This window comes from Mustela lutreola, chromosome 4, assembly GCF_030435805.1.
Source record: "Mustela lutreola isolate mMusLut2 chromosome 4, mMusLut2.pri, whole genome shotgun sequence".
In the NCBI taxonomy this organism is placed as follows: Eukaryota; Metazoa; Chordata; class Mammalia; order Carnivora; family Mustelidae; genus Mustela; species Mustela lutreola.
In genome coordinates, this window is record NC_081293.1 from 34,703,838 (window position 1) to 34,731,259 (window position 27,422).

Sequence of the window (27,422 nt, forward strand, 5' to 3'; positions counted from 1 at the left end):
TCATGAAGTAATAGAATGTTTCTGCTCTGGAGGGCTCCTTCTCTGACAGCCCAGGATCCCTAAAATTCCTTTGGAGACCACCATACTATAGAAGAACCTGTGGTTATTGTAACTCTTCTTAGCTGGAGCTTCAAGCTTACAAGTGGTAAACGTTCTTTCTAAATCAGATGCTTTCCTGAGTCCTTTCTAAGGGTGGAAGACAAGTGCCAGTTAGCCCCTTGCCAGCATTCTTCTCCTGGCTGTTCACCAGGCTGATGGAGTGTTTACTCTCTTATGCCATTCCATGAGAAGCTTGGTCTTTAGAAAATTGGGGTTTAATTTCCAGTTCCTAAGGTTGTTTATTTTAGTAAGTCCATTGACCAATAATGGAAATTCATTAATGACTGAATTTAATTATTTCTGCTTTCAATGTCTTGGTTTCTGTTACTGGCATACTATTAGCCATGTGAGGAAGTCCTCAAGCCATCAGAGCTTGTTGGGCTAAGGTATGAGGACCCACTGAACTCTGATACCCAGGGTATGTGCATGATTCTTATTGCATAATTTGAATGAATGTGATTCCTGGATCCTGCCCTAAGACTGCAGTCAGAGTCCACTTGGGCTGTAATGAGCAGTGCTCTTTGGCTGATATGATTCGGAAATTCTAATCATAATGGGATAATTGGGATGGCTTTCTGCTGTTCTGTCTTCAGTAGTACCTATTCTAGGGCCTAGTTATTGCTAACTTGTTATTTTCTGAAAATTCCAGAACCTGTTGGTTGCAGATCAATCTTCTTAAAAACAGGCACTTAGAAAATAATCACCAATATTAGGCAGTCTGGTATGGAGATAAATTTTGAACAAGTTAAGTAGAAAGACATCCTTTCTGTTAGCAACAAAGCTTTTCTTACCGGCTCAGCAGCTTCATACTACAGAAACCAGTAATGCTTGACTTTCCTTCTGTTCATAGAAATCTGGTTGTGGGGGGGAGCGGTGCCTGGGTGGCACAGTGGGTTAAAGGCTCTGCCTTTGGCTCAGGTCATGATCTCAGGATCCTGGGATCAAGCCCCACATCGGGCTCTCTGCTCAGCAGGGAGCCTGCTTCCTCTTCTCTCTATCTCTCTCTCTGCCTACCTCTCTGCCTACTTGTGATCTCTGTCAAGTAAATGAATAAAATCTTAAAAAAAAAGAAAAGAAATCTGGTGAGTTTTTTTTTTTTTTTTTTTTTTTTTTTTTTTTTTTTTTTTTTTTTTTTTTTTTTTTTTTACCATTCAGCTCTTCAACTCTGCATCTGCTACAAAGTTCCTCCCCTACCCCACCAGCTTCGGCTGCTTTCCTTCTCCTCAAATACTGATTCCCATGGAGGTCTGTTGTGTGATGTGATGGTCTTTGCACACTGGCTACAACCCAGGTCATCATCCACCTACCCTGTCTTCTTTCTAAATACCACATGTAGGTGTTTGAGGGATGTGGGTTCTTAGGTCATTCCCCAGGGCTAAGGCTAAGTCTTCTGGACTTAAGTCATATGAGTAGCCTGAAAGAAATGGTCACACGTGGTGGAAGTAACATCCAGTATCAAGTAAACAATTACCTTCAGGCAGTTTGGATCCAGGTAAGTAATTGCTATCTGTCTCTCCTTGACACCATTGGTGAGGATAATTCTAGGATATCAGACCTTTGGAATGGTCCAATTTCCAAATGCCTTCTGTATAGGTGTTTTATAAATATACCAATATAAAGGTTTATTTAGAAAAAATGTGGCAAGGAGTTTAGACAGACCTCTGGATTTTAAGCAGAGTACAGGATGTGTGTCTTTTTACTGCCTTCATACTTCCTGGTATATTGTTTTAAGTGCTCAATAAATGTTCATTGCTACTATTATCATTACTATTATTATTATTATTATTATTTAGAATTCAGTGTGAGAGGCTAGTGTGGAGATTTCTCAGTTGGAATAGAATATACTAAAAAATAAGTATTTTTTTTCATTGTAGAGATTTATCTTAAGGTTATAAATATATTCCTCCAGTTAAAATGAGCAATTAATTCTTTCTATAGCTTAATCTTAATATAACAGTATGACTTTAATAATTGCTTTCAGTCTTAGAGGTCAGTAAATAGGGCTGTTTATAATTGTAAGTGCATTGTCTGAAATGCTTTGCCTACCCAGGGCCCACTCCAGTTGACTAAACAGAAATTAGAACAGGAGGATTGCCGATAGATCATTCCTTTTATACTGTTGCTGAAGTTCTGATTATGTAAATTTGTGTGTGTATTATGTAAATTCTTAATTTTTTTTTCATTTTATTTTTAAATATGAGGCGCTCCCTTCCTTGAGTTGTCAGATGGATGCAGACACCCCTCATGATACCTAACATGGGTTTTCCTTTTCTTAATTATACTGCATGATCTTTAAATAGTTCTTCCTTCTCCTGGGCAAAAGTACCTTCTAAACATTTATACCAAATTGTGTTTATTTTCTTGCAGTTGAACTGGCAATGATCATGGACCGTCTGTATGGTGGTGTCTGCTATGCCGGCATCGACACGGACCCGGAGCTGAAGTACCCCAAAGGTGCTGGCCGCGTGGCGTTCTCCAATCAGCAGAGCTACATAGCAGCCATCAGCGCGCGCTTTGTGCAGCTCCAACACAATGACATTGACAAACGGGTAAGCGACCGCTTGGGGCATAACTGCTGTGGGAAAGAAACGAAGTTTATTTTCTGGGTCCCTGGGGAGAAAAGCACCTCGTGATCATAAGTGAGCAGCTTACCTTACATGGTATCAGTCCATGAGTCCCTCTAGGCTGCCTGAAAAAGAGAGTACCCACGATTTGCCAGGCGTTAACGAACCTTCTGCCTCACCTATCCCCAGGGTGATGTTACGTTTATGAAAATAACCGTGCAGAATAACTGGTGCTGTTTAAAGGGTGATGCCAACAGCGCATTAACAAAGGTTGCCAGCTGGTGACCTGTTTGACCCATGTGGTGCTCTTAAAACAAGTTCACTTTGAACCCACACTAAATGTTAATGTTCAGGGAGTATACATAAAATTTTGAAATTCTGATTTCTCTTAACATTGCAAGATCACACATTGGAGCGAGATAACTGCTGTCTCTTTCAGTCCCCTCCAATTCCCTATAGTCCTCCAAGTCCTTGTAATCCTGTTCATAACACATATGCATATGCCTTACCTGCCCTCCTGCTTCATGGTCTTACCTGTCGGGCCCCTAGAGGTATCCTGATTTGCTCCCTCTGATCTAAAGAGGGGACACATGGCAGAATGTAGGGAGCTGGGGTGCTCAGTTGGTTTCGTGAACAGGCATAGGTCTAAGTCCCCGAAATCCCAGCTCTGCCACTCTTTGGAGGTTTGGAGAAATAGAAGGTGGTAGGAGGAAATCATCTGAGACCTATGTTAATGGATTAATAGAACAAGTAGGAGAACAGATCAGGTATTGAACACCTCCCTTTGCAATTGTACAGTGGCTGTTAACACTTCCAGCAAAGGCTGTTTGGGGGGCATATGTTGACCTGGAATAAATAAAGTAGGAAATATGTTATTGTGGTGTTTTTTGTTTTTTGTTTTAAGATTTATTTAAGAGAGAGAGTGAGGGAGAGAGAGTCTTAGGCAGGCTCTATGCTGAGTGCAAAGCCTGACACAGGGCTTGGTCTCGGGACCGTGAGATCACAATCTGAGCCAAAACCAAGAGTGCGGTGCTTAACCAGCCAGGCACCCCAAATATGTTCTATTATGATTTTTTTTAAGGTTTTATTTTTATTTATTTGACAGACAAAGATCACAAGTAGGCAGAGAGGAAGGCAGAGAGAGAGGAGGAAGCAGGCTCCCTGGCTGAGCAGAGAGCCTGATGCAGGGCTCGATCCCAGGACCCCGGGATCATGAGCTGAGCCGAAAGCAGAGGCTTTAACCCACTGAGCCACCCAGGCGCGCCTCTATTATGATATTTAATCTCTACTCTCTATGGTAGACTTTGACTAATTTTGGGTAGCTGACTCAAGCTTCTTAGAAGTTGAAAGTTTCAATTGGTAGATTTTTAGATATTCAGCAAGTTATATTTTTATTAAGACATCTATCTGATCAAATTTCAAAAGCCAGTGCCTAAAATAAACAGTTGCTACATTACTGGGCTCCTTAAAAATAAGTAGTGGTGGTTTGTTTATTTTTTAATCAAAATGAACAACAATTCTTTTTCAGAATTTTGAAACACTCTTTGAATTAATGGAGAGGTGTGATAAAGATTCAGCTCCATTCCTAGTTTTCAAGCACCCACAGTGTCCTGACCTTCCCCTTTCATAGCAGTAAACCACCCGCCCTACCCCCCACAGACTGTAAACTCTGCAGAGTCAGGCACGGTGTCTGTCTCATTCTCTGCTTCATTCCCAGTGCTTGCTTACCCATTGCTTGATGTGTAGCTGAAGTAGTAGTAGGTGCTCGATTAACCCTTGTTGAATTGGCAAATGGTTATACTTCGAGGATTTTCTTTACTGCTGCTGGTGCTGGTGGACTTTCTTGTGCTTGCACTTTTGTGAGTCTAAGACACCAGATATTTAGACACCAAACATTTAGACGGCTATGGCACTCACCACTGGTCATGGTGAGTCGTAACCTTAACCTGTAGAGCCTTGGATTCTCTTCTGTGTGCCTTCTTTGTTCCTCTCTGCAGCCAGAACTAGTGACTGGATGGGGTCATACTAGGGACTATAGAGAAAGCTCCATTTCCCCATGCGTCTCTCTTCCCTTTGCCCCTTTCCCTTTGCTAACAACCTCCTGGCTTATTCCTTAATGGAGGGAAGTACACTTGCCCCAGGGAATATGGCAATCTTTGAGCACATTTTAAAACCACAGTAAATTCAGATGCTATTTGTTTTGTTGCCCACCTCTGCTCCTTCCCCTGCTATATTCAGGCCCTCAGTATTTTTTCCCACAAGACTTGGACCTAGGTAAAATAGAGAGAGGTAGTGACCACGATCATAGGCCTTGCTTATGAAAATGTATTTGGAACATCAGTCTTCTGAGGACTCAAGAAAGCCATTGACTATTTCTGCCTACTGCATTTGGGTTAACTGTATCTTCCCTCTTGTAGAGTAGTCCTTGATAAACATTTAGAGTAGCAGCCAGTTGTAGTGGAAAGAGTATGGAGTTTCGAGCTAGAATAGATTTCAGTACTTTTAAATCTCTGCTGCACTAGTCACTGGTGACCCCAAGTAAGTTAATTAATGCCAGGAGCTTCAGGTCCTCATCAGTAACTCCCTCTGGGGGATGGTCTGAAGAATAAATGAGATTTGAGCATTGAATAGCCAGAGCTGTATGACCTTTGGATAGATGTTTAGTACCTAGCACTTGATGGTTAACAGTGTTCAGTTTGCTACAAACGCAATTAATACTGATGTTGTTAATATTACGTAACTTGAATTTTATCAATTGCTCACTGAAGATGTAGTGAACAGACAACCTGGTTAGTGAAAAGAGCACAGGGTCACATAGCGGGGTCTACATCTGGTCCTATCCCCTGTGGGGTGTGTGACTTTGGGTAGGTCACTTAAATGCTGAGCTTCAGTGTATAATGAAGGCGGTCGTAATAGCCCAGTGGGAAACCCAGAAGAGGAAGCAATATATACAACATAACACACTGTACGTATGTATAGTGGGACTATTGCCACAGTCACAAGAAGGCCACCTCCATCCGCATGGTGTCTACAAGGGACCTGTCCATTCTGCAGTGCCCAGAGTTGAGAATCATCTAAGGGAGAGAATTAGAAATGATTCAAAGTGGCACAGCCCCTCCTGTCCTCTGCCTCCCATGCTCTTTGTTTGCCCTGCCTAATATGGAGACCATTTTCTTCATTATGAGAGATACAAGCCAGCTTCCATCCTGAGATAGGCTCCCCTTTCACTGTCCCTCTGTGAACATTACCCTCCCTTTCCCCAAATTGTTACTCTGTCCTCTCAGATTTTTCTTAATTTGAATGTAGCCAACAATGCTTGATTTTTTTGACTCTGGCATTTTGAGCCTCTGTTAACTGCATCCTTCTTAGACGCTTTTTAAATTCATCCCCAGTTTTGTTTTTATTTCTCTTTCTCCTAAAATGTACGTTTGAGCTTTCCAGAGAGTCCCCATTATATAGAAGCACATCAGTATTTCCATAAGTAATGCTCTATCTCTTGGGTGCTCTGTTCTTGATTGTCTACAGAGAATTTCTTATTAGGCACAACCTTCTTTCCTGAATAACCCCTCTAAGTTTTTAGCAATAGTCTCATAGCTAAGGTTTTGGAACTTGCTGTCCTAAAACTCAGGAGCAGATACCTTCCTATGCCCATAATCCCTTTCCCTTACTATTGCAAATTCCAAGATGCTACGGATCTATTCTCTTTCTTATGTTAGCCTACAGTTGCCTTTAAACCAAGACCTTGACTATTTTAAACAGCATCAACCTTTCTTACCTTTCCGGTCAGAGGAAATTCCTTTGTTGTCTGCATCATTATGAGTACAGATATAGTGTAATCAGTGAACTAAAACAAGACAGACGCTACAGATAGCATTTTATGGGCCACTTGCTTGCTCCTAGCCCTTTAGCCCTTTCATTTTTGCTCCATATGGAGAGTGGGAGAGGGTCCCTGGCACAGCAGCAATGCCAGGAACCCTGGAAGTTCTCGGACTGTTTGCGGGCTGTGCTCTCAGGTTGCAGCTTTCCTAGGTGAACTGTGGGAGGTCCATGAAGAAGAATTTGACTGGTGCATCTCTTTCACCTCTTTTGTATTCAACCAGCTTTCTCAAAAAAGACCTCTCTTTTGAGAATTTAGATGTTTCTGTAATTATTATCTTGTTGTTCTTGCTGCTCTTTGGCTAAGTTTTTAGATGGAGTGGTCTACAGAGAAAATACAACCTTTGTAGGTTTGATTTTGTCTCACCGTCTCAGAGACTTTTTGGCTTTATGAATGTAAAGCTTCTGACCCATGCTCTACGTGTAATTAGAGTCCGCCAAGACTATGTGACTTGTTGGAGTCGTCTGATAAATCCACACATCAAACTTCTTGCTGCAGTCTGGCTAGCAACGGCAGGACTCCCAGAGGAGGAACAGGCTTCTGATGGTACCTCCTTACAGAACTGCCAGGATCTTGACTCTGCCGCATGTGCCCAGAGGTCTTGGCTCACGGGGGGTGCTCAGTAAGTGTGCAGAATAGATCAGGATGATGTATGGGAGAACAAGGACCAGAAGTGACCACAGAAGGCTCTTGGGGATACTAGAGTGAGTCACTCTCATCTCTCACCTGCATATCTAGAGGAGGCTTCCCACTGGTCTCCCCAATTCAGCTTAGCCAATCTCTAGTACATTCTTTACATAAAACCGAGTGACCTTTTAAAATCATAATGTCCTCCTTTAAACCTTTCGGTTATTTTCCACTGCCATTAGGATAAAGGTCAGAATCCTTAATTAATACTGCCCCATGCCCCTTCACTAAACTACACACGTCTTTTGCCTTAGCTCTCTCTTCTTCCTCTTCAGCCAATCATAACTGGACCTTTTCTCTCTTTTTCAGGGTCGTTATATGTACTGTTTCTTCTGCCTGCCTAATACCTACTTTTCCTTTGCATCTCAGCTTACTTATAGTATTTTAGGAATCCTTTCTTCATGGAACTTACATCTCCATCATAAATCATTGTCATAATACCATCTACCATTCCTTTGTGGCTTTAAATACCTCTGTAATGAAATATTGCTTCATTTAATGTCCATCTACTCTGTTAGACTATACAATCTATGAGAGCAATGACTGTCTTTCATGTTAGCTGCTGTATACTTAATACTTGACATGTAATGGACACAGTAATTATTTGTTTTCAGATGAATAAATGAGTGAGTTATCGAATGAGTGTTCACTGAGAAGTAGCCCAGATGAAACCCCTTAGATAGCAACCTTTGGCCAATCCAGCTGCCCGCCAAAGGGCACTTTGCACAGCTTTCCTTTTCTACTTCATTAAGAATACTCACTTGTGTGGGGGCCCTGGGTGGCTCCCTGATGTGGGCTCAGGTCATGACCTCAGGGTCATGGGAATGGGCTCCACATGGAGCTCCACGCTCAGTGGGGGCGTCTGTTTCAGATCCTCTTCCTCTGCCTGTCCCCCTGCTCACTCACTCGCTCACACACATGTGCAAGCTCTCTGTCGCTCTCTCAAATAACTAAATCTTTAAAAAAGAAAAAACACTGATGTGATAAAGAAATTTAAAGTATTTTTGACATTGAAGCTGAATTTACTAACCTTAGATGGGAAGTGGTCCAACCTCCTTTATTTTGCAGCAAATGAGAATCTAGCAGAGCTTTGGAGACTGAAGAAACCTGTCAATTAAGGGCAGAGTTGCCTCTGCTCACAGGACTCCTTCCCAGAACCTTGGGCTCACCCAGGGATTAATGTCTCTTCAGCCCACTTCTTCCATGAAGTCGTTTTTCCACAGACCTTAGATTCAGAATGTCTTGAGTTAGATTATAGGTCCTTTTGTGGGGTTTATGCACATTTCAGTAGTTCACATAACTTTCCAGGTGAACATATTCTGCACAGAGCAGAGCACATCTGGGATTTGTTATCAGGAGTTTCTGATATGTCTGTAGGTCATTTTTTTTTAAAGATTTTATTTATTTATTTGACAGAGAGAGATCACAAGTAGTCGGAGAGGCAGGCAGAGAGAGAGAGAGGGAAGCAGGCTCCCTGTTGAGCAGAGAGCCCGATGCGGGACTCGATCCCAGGACCCTGAGATCAACCTGAGCCGAAGGCAGCGGCTTAACCACTGAGCCACCCAGGCGCCCTGTAGGTCATTTTTAACATTAGCAAAATGAACTGGAAAATTTTCTGTGCCCTTTTTTAGTTGTTTTGCTTTTGATTTTCACTTTTACGTTGTCTTCACATGAAACCTTTTACAAGTGAGTGTGAACCAGGGCAACACCACTGGATTATAGCATTTGATTGAAAAGTTTGGCATTTTAAGTTGCTATAATGACCCTTGTTATGGAACATTATTGTTATAAATGACACAAGGGGTGGGGAAAATTAAAAAAATAAAAATGTTTTAAATGACGCAAATACAATTTATGCTTGTTTTTACTTCCAAGGAAACATTGTTACCATCTTGAAATAAATACATTAAAGGTTACATTATGCATATGTTATGGTTAATATTCACCAGTTATTAGCCAATTGGTAATTTGTCCCTGTGTTGACAATATTAAGGTTGTGTGATGCCCAGCACAGCAGTTCTTGGTGTCTTTCTCGTTAGCTACTGTATACTTAATACTTCACACATAGTGGACACACATTAATTATTTGTATTTAGATGAATAGATCAGTTTTCCCATTGATCTTCTGCCTTGGCACACACGAGCATGTGATTCACTTTTCTGGTTAACAGGTTCCCTAGAACACTAAAGAGTGGGGCATTTCTGGGGTAAGGCCATCAGTATCTTAGAAGGGGTACACCCCAGGTCCACTCCTGTCCTTACCATGTGGAGAACATGGCCATAGTGAAAAAGTGTTCTGTTCGAGGCCTGAGTCAACACTCCTAGCTCTTCTCCCAGTTATGTGACTTTGGATAATTTATCACTTTTTAGAGGCTTGATTTTATTGATTTTATTTTCCAATAGTAGTAAGAAGACCAAGCTGTCTTACAGTTTGTGGGGCTGATAAACAATGACAGATGGAGAAGCGCTTTGGAAAGTTATTTGGCTGTGCTGATGTTGATTTGCTTTACTGCTGAGCCTGGCTGATTTAAAGTGTGTGGTTACCTAATCATGTATTCAAGGCTAATTGTTGACTCTCTTGCTCCTTTTTTTTTTTTTTCTTTTAAAGCACCTACTTAGTTCCACTAAGGAGCTTTTTTTTTTTTTTTTTAAGATTTTATTTATTTATTTGACAGAGATCACAAGTAGGCAGAAAGGCAGGCAGAGAGAGAGAAGGGGAAGCAGGCTCCCTGCTGAGCAGAGAGACCAATGCAGGGCTTGATCCCAGGACCCTGAGATCATGACTTGAGCTGAAGACAGAGGCTTTAACCCACTGAGCCACCCAGGTGCCCCCCAACCAAGGATCTTTAATACAGAGACAATGGAATAGTTGAAGTTCACACACACGCACACACACGTTGGGTCCGTTATCAAAGGAATGAGACTGAGACAAAGTTATGCAAAGCCTTATTCTATGCTAAGCATTAGAAGTTAGACTGACCAGCCAGGGGAATGAGGCTGAGACAAAGTGAAAGTTATGTAAAGCTTTATTCTATGCCAAGCATTAGAAGTCAGACTGACTGGCCAGGGCTGCCTCCGAAGAGAGCGACGCCCCTTGGTCTTACAGGCTAGTTTTTATAGTGCACAACCGCAGACATCTGCGTATGTGGCTTTGGCTGATTGGATGTCTTTTACCTGTGTGTTTTACTAGTATCGGTTCCAGGTAACTGGAACCGATACTAGTAACTGTTGGGGGGTTTATTAAACAACAAAATGGCCTTGTTTTAAGTATGTGTTTTAGTAATAGTTACCTGGAACCGATATAAACAAAATGGCCTTGTTTTAGGTGTGTGTTTTAGTAACAGTTACCTGGAACTGATATCAATAACTATTGAGGCATTTATTAAACAACAAAATGTCTACCTAGGCAACATGGAGTCACTATGGCTAAGTAGGCCCAGGCAGGCCCTAGGGGGTTAACATGTTTTAACGTGGAATCGACCCCAACAACACACACACAGAGTTAACACAGCTGCTGATCTGCCAACATGCTGGTTGGATATTAGTCAAGACACACATAGAGACAAGTCTCTTTTATGGAGGTAAACACCTAAATGCATTTTCCAGGCAAGGGATTGAAGAAAGAAAAAGTCCTGTCCAGAAAGAAGTATTTTTAGCACTATCTTTTCTCTAATAATGAAAAGATTTTGAACCTAAAGTTGAATAGGTTAGGATTAAATTTTGCTTATAATCCATGAACAGCATTTCTGTGAAAAACTGGAACAGTTTAAAGTATTTAAGTACAATAAGGGCAAAAGAGGGCACCTGTACTCATTCTGTCTGTTTTAATGGTATTTTTAGAAGTGATGCCAAATGAACACTTAGGATGTGAAAGCTCTGCTAAATTCAGAGCTTTCAAATATAAATTTCTTTATAACTCAAGGCTAGATCACTCACATCTGAAAGATTTTTGTAGTGTGAAAAATGAGATCATTAGAAAAGAGGTAATCTTTTTACATGGCCATTTTCTACCCTTTTGTCTACTCTGTGTGGCCCAGAGAATATTTATAAGGATAGAATCAGTTGAATCTCCTTTAGTCTAACAAAAGCATATTTGATTAATAGGAATAATTTCTTTATAAAAATCTGAGGGGCGGGTGCCTGGGTGGCTCAGTCCATTAAGCATCTACCTTTGGCTCAGGTCGTGATCCCAGGGTTCTGGGATGGAGCCCTGCATGGGGCTCCTTGCTCAGCAGAGATCCTGCCTCTCCCTCTCCCTTTGCCTGCTGCTCTGCCTACTTGTGCTCTCTCTCTCTCTCTCTGTCTCTTAGAAAAATAAATAAAATCTTTTTAAAAATAAATATACAAATAAATAACATAAAAATAAAAATCTGAGGGGCTCCCACCACACAGTTATTGTTTAGCACAACTTTGCCATGTTGTCTCCTAGAAATTTTTTTTTGAAGATTTATTAATTTATTGTAGAGAGAGAGCATGTGTGAGAGGCAGAGGGAGAGGAAAGAGGGAGAGAATCTCAAGCTGACTCCATGCTGAGCGTGGAGCCCATTGTGGGGCTCTCTGTCCCATGACCCTGAGATCATGACATGAGCTGAAATCAAGAGTCGGCCACCTGACCAGCTGAGCCACCTGGTGTCCCTTCCTCGAAATTTCTAAGTTAGGTGTTTGTAACTTGAAATGCATCATGCAACAGACATTTGTTTAAGTCTGCCAACTCAGCTCACAGAGACCTTTTTACTACTAGAAGGGATAATAGGCTAGAATAAGCCAATCTGGAGTTTAGTCCTCACTAAACCACTTAGTGTATAACTTGAAGGAAGGATAGGGTGTGTGTGTGTGTGTGTGTGTGTGTGTGTTAATGAAAGCAATTTTAAAAACTTAAAAGCGTTCTGTCAGTATACAGTGATACTGAGAATATTTGATTTATATGAAACCTTGACTATTATTTGAACTCTTCTAGAAGATATTCATTAGACAATCTAATTAGAATTACACATAACAAAGGTGCCTGAGTGGCTCAGTGGGTTGAGCCTCTGCCTTTGGCTTGGGTCGTGATCTCAGGGTCCTGGGATTGAGCCCCACATCAGGCTCTCTGCTCAGCGGGGAGCCTGCTTCCCCCTCTCTCTCTGCCTGCCTCTCTGCCTACTTGTGATCTCTCTCTCTCTCTGTCAAATAAATAAATAAAATATTTTTTTAAAAAAAGAATCTCACATGATAAAAGGAGTTAAATATGTCAGGCAAGACAGGGGTAACATTGGTTGGCTATCTCAGTTTTTGAAACAGGAGAAGGAGCTCTCAGTAGGCAGGTCTGGCCTGCCTCAAAATCTGTCCCTAAAATTAGTTCCCCTAAATGACCATTTCCTAAATGGTTCTCTGTCAAATATTAGCCCCTTTTGATTTTAATATCTATTTTATTTTTTAAAAAGTTTTTTTCTAAGTCAAGTGAGTTTGGAAATGCTTTCTTGAAGAATGTTAAGTAGGTAAGTTTATTCTAGGACTTCTTAGAATCTTTTATGTACCAATCTTCATTGTGAAAATGCAAGAAGGAAACAATATGCAGTTTTTCACAAATTTTTTGATCATGGAACTCTTCTGAAATTTGTTATCTCTTGGGAATAATGTCTTAGGGAACCTACTTGAGAAAAATACTGTGTTTTCAGCTTCTTCATGTTCAAATTCAGAAATTTAATAGGTATGTAGTGGTGGTTTGGGGTTTTGTATTTTCAAATTTCTATTTAAATTCTAATTAGTGAACATTAGTGTAATATTGGTTTCAGGAGTAGAATTTAGTGATTCATCACTTACATACAACACCCAGTGCTTATCACAAGTGCCCTCCTTAATCGCCAGCACCAATTAATCCCATCTCCCTTCCTCCCCTCCAGCAACTTTGTCCCCTATTGTTTAGAGTCTCTTATGGCTTGTTTCTTTTCCCCCTTCCCATATATTCATCTGTTCTGTTTCTCAAATTCCACATATGAGTCAAGTCATATGGTATTTGCCTTTCTCTGACTGACTTATTTCACTTAGTGTAATACCCTATAGTTCCATCAGCATCACTGCAAATGGCGAGATTTCATTATTTTTGATGGCTGAATAATACTCCTTTGTGTATATCTGCCACATTTTCTTTATCCATTCATCAGTCGATGGACAATTGGGCTCATTCCATAGTTTGGTGCTGCTATAATCATCGGGGTACATTTACCCTCTTTGAATCTGTATTTTTGTATCCCCTGGGCAAATACCTAGTATGTAATTACTGGCTTATGGGTAGTTCTCTTTTTCATACGTAGTGATTGTTTTTCCTTTCCTTAATCCCCTTTCCCCAAGTGTGTCCTACCCATCATGTATTTTCTTTTTTTTTTTTTTCTTATTGTGGTGAAAAGGCATGTGAGATCTACCTTCTTAATAGTTTCTAAGTGTACAGTAGAGTATTGTTAACTATAAGCTCAATGTCTACAGTAGATCTCTAAAAGGTTTTCATCTTGCATAACTGAAAGCTGATACCTTTTGAACAGCAGCTCCCTACTTTCCCCTGTCCCCAGCCCTGGCAACCAACATTCAACTTCCTGCTTTCTATGCATTTACTACTTTAGATCTGTCCTATAAAAGGATGTGTCCAGTTTTTCCTCTATAAGCATCTTTGCCGTTGTTATTTTTGCCACAAGCATTTTCACCACATAACAAATTGGCCATAAGGCAGTTCTGCCCTAAAAGATAAAAAAAATAATTGGCTGGCAGTTTGGTTTGACAGTTTGGTTTCCTCAGCTGGTTGAACATTGGGTTTCACTTCTCCATTGATGCAGTACTCCCGTTTTTATGTTATATAGATCTTAGCCCTCCTAATGGTCTGCACAGTGACACAGTTTTGAACTCACATTTGCCATAGAACTTTGGGACGTTTGTCAGTGGACATGTGACAACATGCCAGGCTTTCACAGAGCAATACTATGCTCACTCACAAATATGCATCCTAATATTTGGAAACTGATAGCCTTTCCTAATGAAGGAAAGAATTTCAGTGGAAAAAAAGAAAAAGCGTGATGCCAAATGAGATGAATCAACAAGCAAAAAGGAAAAAAGATTTAATACTCTGAGCAAAAGTCTTTGAAGACAAGTGCTTAGGTATAATCCACAAAATAAAATCAGTTACTTACGCAGTATTGCCCCATATTTACACTACACATTTTGAATGTATTCAAATATTTTGTATTTCACAATAAAGTCATTTTAATTTTGTTACCATGTTCATGTTTTCTTATGTCCTTCTTAATGAATGTCCCTCTTTAGTGTCTCGTGATTTTATTTTTTATAATGAAATGATCTCATGGCCAATTAGTTACTCAAAAAAAACTTTTTAGCAAAAATCCCTGGGGCGAAGATGCTTATGTTGCAACTACCTGGAAACACAAATGAACTCCTGCAGCATCCGTCCTTCTGCGTTTGACTTACTGCACTTTGCGTAATGTCCTGAAGGTTCATCCATGTTGTTACGGGCGTCAGGACCTCCTTCCTTTCTAAGACTGAATGATATCACATTGTATGTTGATAGAGCCATTTTCTTTTTCTTTTCTTTTTTTTTTAAGATTTATTTCTTTATTTGATAGAGAGAGAGATCACAACTAGGCAGAGAGGCAGGCAGAGAGAGAGGGAGAAGCAGGCTCCCCGCTGAGCAGAGATTCCCAATGCAGTGCTCCATCCCAGGACTCTGAGGTCATGACCCGAGCTAAAGGCAGAAGCTTAACCCACTGAGCCACCCAGGCGCCCCAAGAGAGCCCATTTTCTTTATCATTCATTGGTCTGTGGACACTCAGGTTGCTGCCACATCTTGGTTGTTGTGAATAACGCTACAGTGGACATGGGCCTGATTGCAGTTGTTTTGAATAAATAGCCAGAAGTGGGGTTCTGGGCATCTATTTTCTGTCTCCAGAGAGCTGGGGTGAGCCAGGGGAAGAACAGTGGCACGGCCACGCTGGTGGTGGGACACTGAAGGTGTGCTCAAGAATTCCCTTTAGCAATCAGAGTCCTTTGTCTTTTGATTACTTGAGATTATCTAGTGTCTCTCTGTAACATACAAGTCTCTATATAAGAAAGGAAATCAGTACTTTTAATATCAATATACCATTGACAAATAACGTTCCCTTGACTGTTTTGTTTTAGCTGAACACAGGACCAGAGAGACTGCCTTTCAGTTAGCTAATGTGGGGCTTTCTGATACTTTTATTTAAGGAACATTGTGAAAGCTAAGCTGTAGCGCATAATATTTGCTTTGAATAGCATACTTCAGAATAACCCATTTTTTATTTAATGAGATGTTATCCATTGCACGTTTCTTTGCAGGCACTTCAAGTACTTCACATATTTAATCTTTTTTTCTCTCTTCCCTAGAAACATGTTGGGCCTGAATTTTAGCTATAGACTATCAAAGGCTTTATATTTTTAGCCTGCTTAGAGATTAATATGACCCAGTAACCATATGAACAGAAATGCTGATGATACTACGCTTTGTCCTCAGCCCCAGCTGGAATATATACGATGACTCAATAGCAAGCGGTGTGCAGGTTCTGATGGCCTGTTCTCAGCCTAGTTCTGCCGCCAGCCTTAGCCCGGGGCTCCGACAGCCCAGCCTTTCTTCTGCTGCTGCTCTTGGCCCTGCTGGATATGGCTTGAAAACTTCCCAGCTGTAGTCAGAGCTATGTTTGATTGGACCCTTTGAGAGGAAGCAGCACCTAGAAGTGAGTTCAAATGTTGTCTGAACTAATCCTTCCTGGGCTTATTTTGAAGCTCTGGGGATCTCAGAGCCTTTGGCTAGAAATAGTTTTTTAAATGGAGTTGGGTCATCTAAAGAAAGCTGTCCCTCCTCTCTGAAGAGGGTGGAACCTCTTTGTCTTGTCTCTCCTTCCTAGTCTTGACCCTTCATCTCTCCTGTCCCATTATCTCTTTTTATGTATTTTCTCTTGGAATTGGGATAATTCTTAATATGAAGACTCTTTAGAATGATTAAATGTTGTTCTTTCCTTCTTGTATTTGAGCATCGAGGCTGTTTGTGAGACTACTAATGGGAAAAGGCTCGCTCCCATTTTTCTAAGTAGTTATCTCAGTAGGACATTCAAGTTCTTTAACCCCAGAAGTCCAAGAGTACTAGTCAGTTAGCAGTTGGTTGGTGAGTGCTGATTCTCACTTGGAAGAGCTGGTGCACGTCTCTCACGGGGTAGGGGAAACTGAGGCCTGCAAGACCGTGACAGCCAGTGAGTGGACAGAGCCAGGGTGCTCTGCCCTTCTGCGTTCTGGGAGGATGGTGACGCCACAGCAGTCGTGATTTTCTTACCATTTGTTCTCCACACGGTACACTCTTCTGCTAGAACGTGGTTTGGAGCTGGTTCAGATCCTCATCCCCCGCCCCATTCCCAAGCAGCGTGGAAGAAAACTAGACTCGGGGTGAATCCATGGATTGCGTGGGATACTGTCAGATGGCCCTTCTTGGTTCCATGCAGCAGAGTGCTCACAGATCTCTCCGCACTCCAGAAACATATGGCAAAGGTGTCAACATAAGCACACACGAGCACGCTCTGAACTGTGGGAAAGGCACAAGGACAACTTTAAAACCTTTCTTTCCCTCACACTCGAGAATATGAAAAAAAGTAAGTCCCATCCTTTGAAAGGTAAAAGGAAAATTCAAACCATTTCCCGTATGTTTTTTTTAATCTACCCCCAGATTGCTTCTAAAATTAAATAACTGTGAATTTGCTATATCTGGAAGGTTGTGGATAACTTTGTTGCTAAGGAAAAGCCATTTGCGCATCCCTGCTTTAATTGCCTTGGGCATCTGTCATCTGCTTTCTAAACAGCAGGATTCCAGTTCATGGTCCGTTGAAAAACTAAAAATTTATGTCTAAACAATCTTTGTATTGCCTGCTGGTAGAGAGCCTGCTTTAGCAACTGTGAAGACACCGTGTTCAGTGGGAATGCTAATGAGGTTGCTGTGGTTTTTAGGCATGGATAGATGTTCTCTGTGACACATGCCAAGGAGATTAGGAGCACATCATGTTTAAAAGCTTTAGTGCATGGGGCGCCTGGGTGGCTCAGTGGGTTAAGCCGCTGCCTTCGGCTCAGGTCACGATCCCAGGGTCCTGGGATCGAGTCCCGCATCGGGCTCTCTGCTTAGCAGGGAGCCTGCTTCCTCCTCTCTCTCTGCCTGCCTCTCCGTCTACTTGTGATTTCTGCCTGTCAAATAAATAAATAAAATCTTAAAAAAAAAAAAAAAAAAAAAAAAGCTTTAGTGCACCAAATAAAATGGTTTGTCCGGGAAGCGTGTTGTTGCAGATGATAAGAAATGGCCTACCTGACTTCTGAGCAAGACTCTTCATGTATCCCTATTAAATTATTACCTCCTGGCCTCTTTCTTCAACTTGTCCACTCTCACTCAATTACCTGAAATCTTTGCTTCTACTCAACTTCCAGTCCCCTGTGAGCATGCCTTACCTGCTTGGGGTGGCTGGAGATCTGGCAGACTTCATTCGGTGGTTCCTGTCACCACGGGGCAGACAGCAGCAGGGTCCATTCTTTAGCTGTCCTTAAGAGGACAGTTAGTACATCATCCAAACTGAGCTTTAACTTTGACTAATGCCCCCCTCCTCTTTTCTACAACCTTTCAGGCCTAAGGAGAGGGGAATTCTGGATCTGGGAATGGTTTATGTTGTCTCTAGGTAACTCCCCTCTGCCACCAAGAGCTCTTCGGTCATTGCTTTTTTACACTGGGAGGTCATTTTGTTGACTGATATCAAAAAAAAACTGCAGACAGAAATATTCTCTCTAGCTTGTTAGATGCAAAACAGTGTCAGCATTGAGAACAGTTTAGGTATGGCTTTCTCTTTGTTTATATCATTCTAAATATATCACTCCCTTTATCCAGCTTACAGCTGCTTATCCACATCAGTCCTCCTTATCTTTAATGGTTATCACAGCTCATCAGTAAGTTCCACGTGTTTGTCAGCAGCCTTGGGCATGGTCATCGCCTTTAGGCGTGTGGGATGAATCCAGGTGTCTCTCTAGGAAGTCTTCAGCTCCTGTACCTGCAAGTTCCTTTAAAACAGAACGTCCATTCCATGATATGACTGGCTTTGCATAACACTCTGTACTATTTCGACTTTAATAATGGAAGTGGAAATCAATAATATGATCCCCATAAGTTAGTGTCTCCGTGCGTTGTAGTTTATTGGTAACAGAGAAACCCATTTTTATTTTTATTTTAATAGCTGCATGTCTGTGTATTGGGAAAAACAGAATTAACCTGGATAGTCAAGTACAACATCTCAGGGGTGCCTGGATGGCTCCGTTGGTTAGGCGTCTGACTCTTGATTTTGGCTCAGGTCATGATCTCAGGGTTGTGAGGCCGAACCCCTTGTTGGGCTCTGTGCTTGGCAGGAAGTCTGCTTGAGGATTTCTCTCTCTCTGCCCCTTCACTCTGTCTCTCTTTGTGTCTACCTCTCAAATCTTTATAAAAATAAATAAAATGGTTAACTTTTTATGACTTAACCTCAATTAAAAAAATTAATCTAAGGGATGCCTGGGTGGCTCAGTCAGTTAAGCATCTGCCTTTGGCTCAGGTCTTGATCCCAGGGTCCTGGGATCAAGCACCACATTGGGCTCCCTGCTCAGCTGGGAGTCTGCTTCTCCCTCCCCCTCCCGCTGTTCCTGCTCACACTCTGTTTCTCTCTCAAATAAATAAATAAAATCTTTTTTAAAAATTAATTTAAGCTCTTAAGAAAAAGAGGAAAGAAAAACCCGTATAACCGCAATACCTTTTTTATACCTGAAAAAAAGTAACCTTTTTAAAAATTATATTACCAGAGTGTCTCCTTTGTGCTAGACTTGAATTTCCTTACATGCTCTTTTGATATTTGTATGTATGATAAATGGCTATTATCTTTCTCCTCCAGCAGCTTTCTTTCACTGAATATGAATTCTGATTGTTCAGACCAGTTACCTCTCTGATCTAGGCTTATTGAGGCTCTGATCTGGTTGCTGGAGTCCCCTGAGCATAGTCTCTGCCTGGTGGCAGAATCAAAGTGGTCTTCGGCAGACTCGGGATGGGAAAGCTGTTCCCTGAATGCCCTGCGTCTGCCAGCGGTCCTCCAACTTCAGGGCAGGGGGTCATCCCACCATTTTGACTTTCTTGGCTTCAGATGCAAGGAGGTCAGGCCAAGTTGATACATTCTCATAAGCAGCAGCTCCATTTCTCCAGGAGCCACAGTCTCTGAAGACCACCTTCTTCTCTGGACCAGGTATCATCAAGTCACTTGACGCTCTGGAGAGATGCTGACAAGGAAGGACTATAGAGAGGAAATGCCAGAGGAGAACCATGGAGTATTAAGCTCAAAGGAGAATGGAATAGATCCCTGTGAGACTGAAATAGTTAAGGAAGGCAAAGCCTGTTACTGATATTTTACAAGGCTGACATTCAATGGGTAAAGAAGAGTTCTCTTCAACAAATGGTGCTGGGGTAACTCAGTATCCACGTGCAAAAGAATGACATTGGACCCCTGCCTCACACTATATACAACATTAATTAAAAATCAACCTAAATACAGGAGCTAAAACCAGAAAACTCTTAGAAGAAAACTGGACTGGTAAACCTTTATGATCTTGCGTTGGTAGTGGATTCTTAGATATGACATCAAAAGGAGGAGCAACAAAAGAATAAATAGATAATTTGGACTTTGTCAAAATGAAACTTTTGTGTGTCAAAGGACCTTGTCAACAAAGTAAAACAATTTAGAAAATATTTGCAAATCATATGTCTGATGAAAGTCTAGTATCTAGCATATATAAAGAACTTTTACAAGTCAACAACAAAAAGACAATTTAAAGATGGGCAGACAATTTAAAGATGCCCCGCAATAGCGGGGCACCTGGGTGGCTCAGTGGGTTAAAGCCTCTACCTTCGGCTCAGGTCATGATCCCAGGGTCCTGGGATCGAGCCCGTATGGGGCTCTCTGCTCCGCGGGGAGCCTGCTTCCCCATCTCTCTCTCTCTGCCCGCCTCTCTGCCTCTCTGCCTACTTGTGATCTCTGTCTATCAAATAAATAAATAAAATCTTTAAAAAAACAACAACAAAAAAGAACGGCAGTAGCCATTTTTAAAACAATACAAATATGAAAAGAGCAATGAAGGAGATTCAAGTTTAGCACAGAGAGACTTTTTGGTATTTTTAAAAGAAAATTACTTATGTTTAGGTATAAAAAATGATAACTATAATAGAATATGGTTATGTGAGTTTTCCGCCCTCTAGTTTTTAAGAGCTTAAATTTTTTTTTAATTGAAGTTAGAGTCATAAAAAATTAACCATTTTAAAGTGAACAATCTAGAGCACTTAGTACATTCATACTGAATAGACCTTTTTCCAAAGAAGATCTACATGTGGCCAGCAAGCACATGAAAAATGCTCAATGTCATTAGTCCATAGAGAAATGCTAATCAAGCCACAGTGAAATACCTCTTCACACCTGCTAGGATGGCAGGTCACAAAATCGAAAACAACAAGTTTTGATGAGTGTGTAGGGACATTGGAACTCTGCCACTTTGCTGGTGGGAGTGTAAAATGGTACAGCCTCTATGGAAAATAATTTGGCAGTTCCTCAAAAAGTTAAACACAGAATTGCCACATGCCCAGAAGTTCTCCTTCTAGGTATATACTCAAAAGAATTGAAAACGGGTATTCAAACAAATATGTGTACATATGTGTTCATAACAGCATCATTCACAGTGGCTGAAAGGTGGAAACCACCCAGTGTCCATCAGTGAACCAATGGATAGATAAAATGTGTGTGTGTATCTGTCTGTTTCTCTCTGTCTCTGTCTCTCTCTCTCTCTCTCTCTCTCACACACACACACACACACACACACATTAGAATATTATCAGTCATGGAAAGGAATGAAATACTGCTGCGGGCCACAGCATGGATTGAACAGCATATGATGATGATAAGTGAAAGAAATCAGACACAAAAGGTCACATACTTTCGTGTGATGCCATACATATAGAATATCTAGAACAGCTAAATCCGGAAGGAGAGAAGGCAGACTGGCCATTAACGGGTTGGGGAGGGCGGATAACTGCTTAGTAGTAGGCACAGGGCCTTCTTTGGGGGATGAAACTGTTCAGGGACCAGATAGAGGTGGTGGCTGTCTAGCGCAGTGAGTGTATTAAATGGCACTGAATGGTCACTTTAAAATTGTTAATTTTATGTTAAAAAGAAAGGAAAGACCTGGCCTCTTTGCGTACATAAAACTGAGTGGGCCAAGCATTGAAAGTGGGAAGAAAGTGTAAGCAAAGGTGGGGGCCCTGTAGTGTGAATGGGGCCCCGCCGGGGAGCCTGGGGCAGACAGTGCAGCCTGTGGCTCGTGTCGGAGTCACGGGAGACGGGGAGCGCCCTGTCCCTGAGGCAGCTGGGCTTGTGGAGGATTGGAATGGCTTGTGACCAGGAACACCGTAGAAGTAGATGAGTTGAAATGTCAGCATGTTCATGGGAGAATGAGCCGGGGAAAGCTTGGAGCTTGGTAGCCAGCGCAGAGGCTGTCGGTGTTGAACACACCCGGGACGGCCTGGACTGGAGGGGACGCGGCCGGAATCTGAATCATGCTTCGTGCTTAGGCTGTGCCAAGCCTGTTCCGAGGCTTTCTGTTCTTTAACTCATTTAATCCTCCTAGGAACCCTGTCAAGTGCGAATTCTTCTTCTCCCCTAGTGCACAGATGGGGACACAGGCTCAGAGTGGCCTTGCCTGAGAGAAACTTGCCTAAAGTTGAACGGCTCCTAACATGGCCTAGATCTGAACCCAGGCAGGTGACCCCAGAGCCACAACAGTTCTAGTGATGATGCAGAGATCGATGCAAGAGATTTTTTTTGGAAGCCGCAGGTTGAGGAGGAGGAAATTGGAAGAAGGGAACTAGAGCCAGAGTGAAGACCTTTACCCGCCGGGTAACCAAGAGCTGATACAGGTCTTCTCGAGCGGGTCTTCCAAGTCAGAGTACCCGGCTAGCCCATGGTCCTATAGGCTGGAGTCATGGCTAGAGACAGAACCCAGAGGCGGCCAGCAGGGGTCCTTCCAAAGGGGAGGAGAGCCAGGAAAAGTGGAGTGTCTGATCTTAGGTAGGCCCCCTTCCCTCCACCCCCCAACTGTCCACCCTGCTGCCCCTCTCCTGTACCCTGCCTCATGCCCGGCTAGACCCTCCCGGCTGCACCCAGAGGCAGCCTGAATCGCCAGGAGTTAGGGCCTATCAAAAAGCCCCGGGTCCTTGTCTCTCTAGCCACAACGGTTGCTTTTCCCCCGAATGGCTCTGGAGGGCTGCATGGGAAGGGGCCCGATCACAGACTTGCCACCTTCATGCTAATTTCCAACATTCAAGTTGAAAACATGAATAATGTCCCTTTTCTGAGGTTCTAGGAAGGGGACGAGGGGAAAACTCTGGTAACTCTGTTCTTCCTTGCTTTTGGTTTCCACATGCACAGCTTTGCTTTGTTTCAGTTATGAAATGCCCCCCTCGAAGGGCTGTGAGGAAGAGCTCTCCTCTGTAAAGCTTCCAGTTATAGGGGGAGATTAAGGCAATAAAGTCCAAAAAATAAGGAAGTCTCAATTATTAGTAGCTTAGCATTTATTATTATTATCCCAGTTATTATTATTATTATTATCCCAGTAATAATATACTTTTAATATAGACTTTTGGAATAATAGATAATAGACTTTTGGATAATAGACTTTTGGAAGCCTTGTCACTGAAACACAGAGGCCCAGAGCCTCACCGTGATGTCACATCTCATCCTGTCTGGCCAGCCAGCGTGACTCTTCCCCTCGGGCCTGGCTCTCACCACACCATTCCCCACCTACACGCCCTGCTTTTGCCTGCTTGTGGGCTTTGTCCCGGCTGCCCCCTCTCCCTGACCCACGCTCTCTCTCACCCCACCCGGCCAGGGGCTGCCTGGCTTTCGGGATTCCGCTCAGGTGCTTCTACTCGCACTGCCTCTCTTAATCCTCCCCGCAGCCTTGGAGGTGGACGTTGTTGTACCCATTTTACAGATAGGCAAATATGTGTGCACGTCTGTGTATAAATTATACACACTTTACAGACCCACAGAGCGAACAGAAGCACAGAGGGAGGTTAGGAATTTGCCTGTGATCACACCACCTGTAAATGGAGCAGTTCCAAAGCCCTGATCTGCGCTTTGACTCACGCCTCTGTCTGCCCGACACCCGTCATTAAGCTCTACTGTAAGGCCTCAAGGGAAGAAACGTGAGGAAGCTTTGCTAAACATGTTTTCCTGTCTTTCCTCTCTGGGTCCAGGTGGAAGTGAAGCCATACGTGCTGGACGATCAGATGTGTGATGAGTGCCAGGGCACGCGCTGTGGTGGGAAGTTTGCCCCGTTCTTCTGTGCCAACGTCACGTGTCTGCAGTATTACTGTGAATACTGCTGGGCGAGCATACATTCCCGCGCCGGGCGGGAGTTCCACAAACCGCTGGTGAAGGAGGGAGGCGACCGCCCTCGGCACGTCCCGTTCCGCTGGAGCTGAGCCCAGGGCAGACCCAGCCACAAGTACTGGAGTAGATAACAAGGAGGGAAAAAGAGAGGGCACTGCCTCAGGGCTTACAGTGTTCTGGAAATCTGTGCATTCGTTCTCGATTTTTAAAGAAGAAATGGGTCTTTTTATTATTACTATTATTTACAGTCATATTACTGAACTCAGTGTCCAGTATAATGCAAAATTGCAGAGTGTATAACGGTACTGATTTGCACTTTGATTCTCACCTTTGTCTGCTTGGTACCTTAATTTCTTACACCTGATCTGTCACTCGTAGACTGCCATTCTCATCAGCGGCCATCAGGTTGATGTCTGTGATTTTTTTTGTTTGTTGTTGTTGTTGTTGTTGTTGTGTTGTTGTTGTTGTTGTTGTTGTTCTGATTGTTTTTGAACTGGAGCATGCACTTATTTTCAGAAACTTAGAGAGTTGCCCCTAGGAGAAGACTTACCAAAGGTAATACTCGTGAGTAGGTGGCAGATGTAGCAAAAACTTCACAACAGTTCAGCAATCATTAGTTGGGGTCATTTAGAGTAAGAGTAACCCTTAATGAAAATAGGCCTTTAGTTTTCTATTTTGACATGTAAGGATACCTCATAAGCTGAATCTTTATTTTCCCTTCATGTTTGATTTTTGTTTTGCCGAGGATTTTGGTTAGATCTTTTAGTGTTATGTAAATTTATGCTGCAATAGCTTTTGCTGCTATTAAGATGGTATTATTAATACCATAATACTCTCTTCAGGCTAAGGTATCAATTTAAAGAAACCCAACAACACACGTTTGTGATTTAGGGATAGAATCAGCTGCCGAATGGAGATCAGAATAGACTACAGAAAGCTTCAACGGAAGGTCACTATTTCTGACTGCATGTTTACTTAATCAGGTTGCTGCATGCAATAAATTTTATATCCAATGTCTAGTATAAAACCTTCCCACAATGCACAAATTAAGAATCTATATAAGCTATAAAATACTGATTTTTTTAAAAGAGTTTTTTTCACTCAAAGAATTGGTAATTGACTGGAGGAAGGCATGCCTCAATAAATGGAATGCTTCTGACATTAGGAAGAGCCCCTGACAGAATGACCTATATTACAACCAATATAAAACCTAGGTGTAGGATATTCTTAAAGCAAATTTGTGGATGGTAGATGAAGTACTTTGCGGTGCTCTGTTATATATTGTGCAATTTATTTTATATAGTAAAGTGATTATGTCTAACTGTGATCAAACTTAACTGTTTAAAGCCTCTGTGTCAGACATTAACGAACTTGACAGTTCATAACTGGTATATTATTAACTAACACATGAGCTCTTAGCTATAATCTCCTAGTGCTTGCACCATTTTACATAGCTTCAGACCTTGTCCAGAAAACCAAAGAGCTCATCTTAGCTTACAAACACTAGGAATATATACAGTATATAGAGATAAGTTGTCAGATTGACAAACTAGGCACATTTTAAGAAAGTTGCGTGGCGGTGATGCTAAAGAAATGTCTATCCAAAACAAGATGGCCTGGGCAGGGCTGGTTGTCTGGGTGAGAAATTTAACTACTTAATTCCCTGGATTTATCCTGTAAAGCTTGAATAGAACTAAGACCTGCTAGAACTACCGTGGACATTTTTTTAGCATTCACTCTTGGGCTGCAGATAGTAATATATAAACACACACAATGATTGTGAGACTATGTAAATCTTTTTTTTTTTTTTAATCTTCTTCCTATGTTTTGGAATTCTGGGGACAATCTGACTGGATATGACACTGCAGAATAGATTTAAGTCGCTGTGTTTTATGTGCTGTGATGTCCTTGTCCTGTCTCTTAAGTTAATAAGACTGCTTGTTTTTGTTTTGTTTTGTTTTGTTTCTCCAGTGTTTAGTTGCAATTGCCAGCTCTCAAACTATAGTTTTTTTTTCAAAAAGGAAAAAACAACATAGTTTTTTACTGGATTAAAAATGCTTATTAGATCTCCCCCCTCCCCTTTGAGGTTACCTCTGGGCTTTTTGGTAATAATTGCTTTTTTCCAGCCCAGCTGTGGTTTTCTGTTTGTTTGGTTTTTTTTCTATGTTTGTGGTTTTTTTCATCTGTACAAGAAATTTTGTTATGCACTACTACTTTTTGTATTCTAGACAGTTTTCAAAAGTTGGCTGAAGATTTTTTTGTTTGTTTGTTTTTAAGGAAAAAGGCATGCTTTCTGACTGACATGATCTTTTGCAATACCTCAATTTTGAAATATAGGAAAGAAAATGATATTTTCTAAGTAAGTTTATTCAGAAAAATATATATTAATTTAATTCTGCAAGAAAAATGATTTAACAGATGGGTAACTTTATTTTTTTCATGCTTATTTGTGTTTTTTGAAAATGAAGAAGTTAGAGCTTTATAACTATAATATTAAAGATCATATCTAACCTACAGAAATCTACCTAATTATGTGAAAGAAGCAAAACTTTTTGAAGAAGCACCCCTCTTTCATGTACTAAAACAACACTGAGATTTAAAAAAAAAAAAAAAAAAGCTGGAAGCTTGTACAGCGGGAAGCTGATATGGAGGTGAAAACCATGGTCACGAAGAATAGGTTACAAAGAATAAAGAATAAACTCCCTTTGGTGCTGAAAGTTGTGGATAGATGGTGGAAACTACTTTCCCTTCATTTGTATATTTATAATCAAGCGTTGATTGTGCACGACTGACCAGGATTGTGAAAGAGTTCTTCTGTTTGTATTTTTTTAAAGAGAACTTTTTTAGTTTATTAAATTATAACATGTTCCCTTTTGTTTTGTAAATAAATGTGCCCCCAAGTTGTTAATGTTATATTAAAAGAGAGGGTCCTTCAAAAAAAATTATTTTTTAAAACACAAGAGGTGTTCTGACCTGCAACTTGACTGGGAAGCCCCTGGGTATCACAGGTCCTGTTGTGGCCTTTCCTTGATGTGACACTTGAACTAGTCGATTTTTTGAAGGCTAAAACCTAACCTCGACTATTTGTTGTTATGTGCAATACTGTTTGTACTGTTTGTATAAAAAATAGAAAAAAAAAAGAAAAGAAAAAAGGCATAAATCTTTATTGCAGATTTATTTTCATTGCAAACTTTAGACATTGTGATTCACTGAAATCATTTTTCTACTGTCAAATATGTACCTTTTCTTCATGCTGGTATTTTTTCAATAGTAATGTAGCCTTTGTACTGAGACAAATTTTCATTGTTATTTTTAGAAAGATTTTTTGCTAAGAAAAAAATTAAACATATTTACATATTTTTCATTTTATTTCGTATTTTCTTTAAGGAGTGCTTTCTCAATCATTAATAGAGTTGTTTCTGGGAGGGACTTTCATATCTGGTCAATGTCATAATATTATTTTGTATTTTTACTTGGAATAAATTAATTTTATGATGCTAATTCTTTAAAAGTTTATTTTTTTCATTTTCAGTTATTTTTGAAGCTAAAACCTTTGTAATATTGTTACTAAAGTGTCTAGTTTTTTGAAATGCAAAGCTTTATGTATTAACTTGCTGATGTGGTTTACAATAGTGTGACAACGATGAACATGGTTGGTTATGTAAAGTGATTGGAAAATGTAATGGATAATTGGATAATAAAATGACAGAATGAGCAGAA

The 27,422-nt window shown here is 41.2% G+C and overlaps 1 protein-coding gene across 9 annotated transcripts in view; it reads left to right on the top strand.

Annotated features, from left to right (window-relative positions):
- The window catches only part of CPEB3 (cytoplasmic polyadenylation element binding protein 3), a 197,595-nt gene extending 170,173 nt beyond the window's left edge, over nucleotides 1-27,422 (top strand). For all 9 annotated transcript variants that reach the window (XM_059169456.1, XM_059169454.1, XM_059169460.1 and 6 more), the window contains 2 exons: nucleotides 2,467-2,648; nucleotides 23,567-27,422. In XM_059169456.1, the coding sequence (XP_059025439.1) occupies nucleotides 2,467-2,648; nucleotides 23,567-23,794 (410 nt within the window). In that variant the 3' untranslated portion in view covers nucleotides 23,795-27,422. The remainder of the gene's footprint in view (nucleotides 1-2,466; nucleotides 2,649-23,566) is intronic.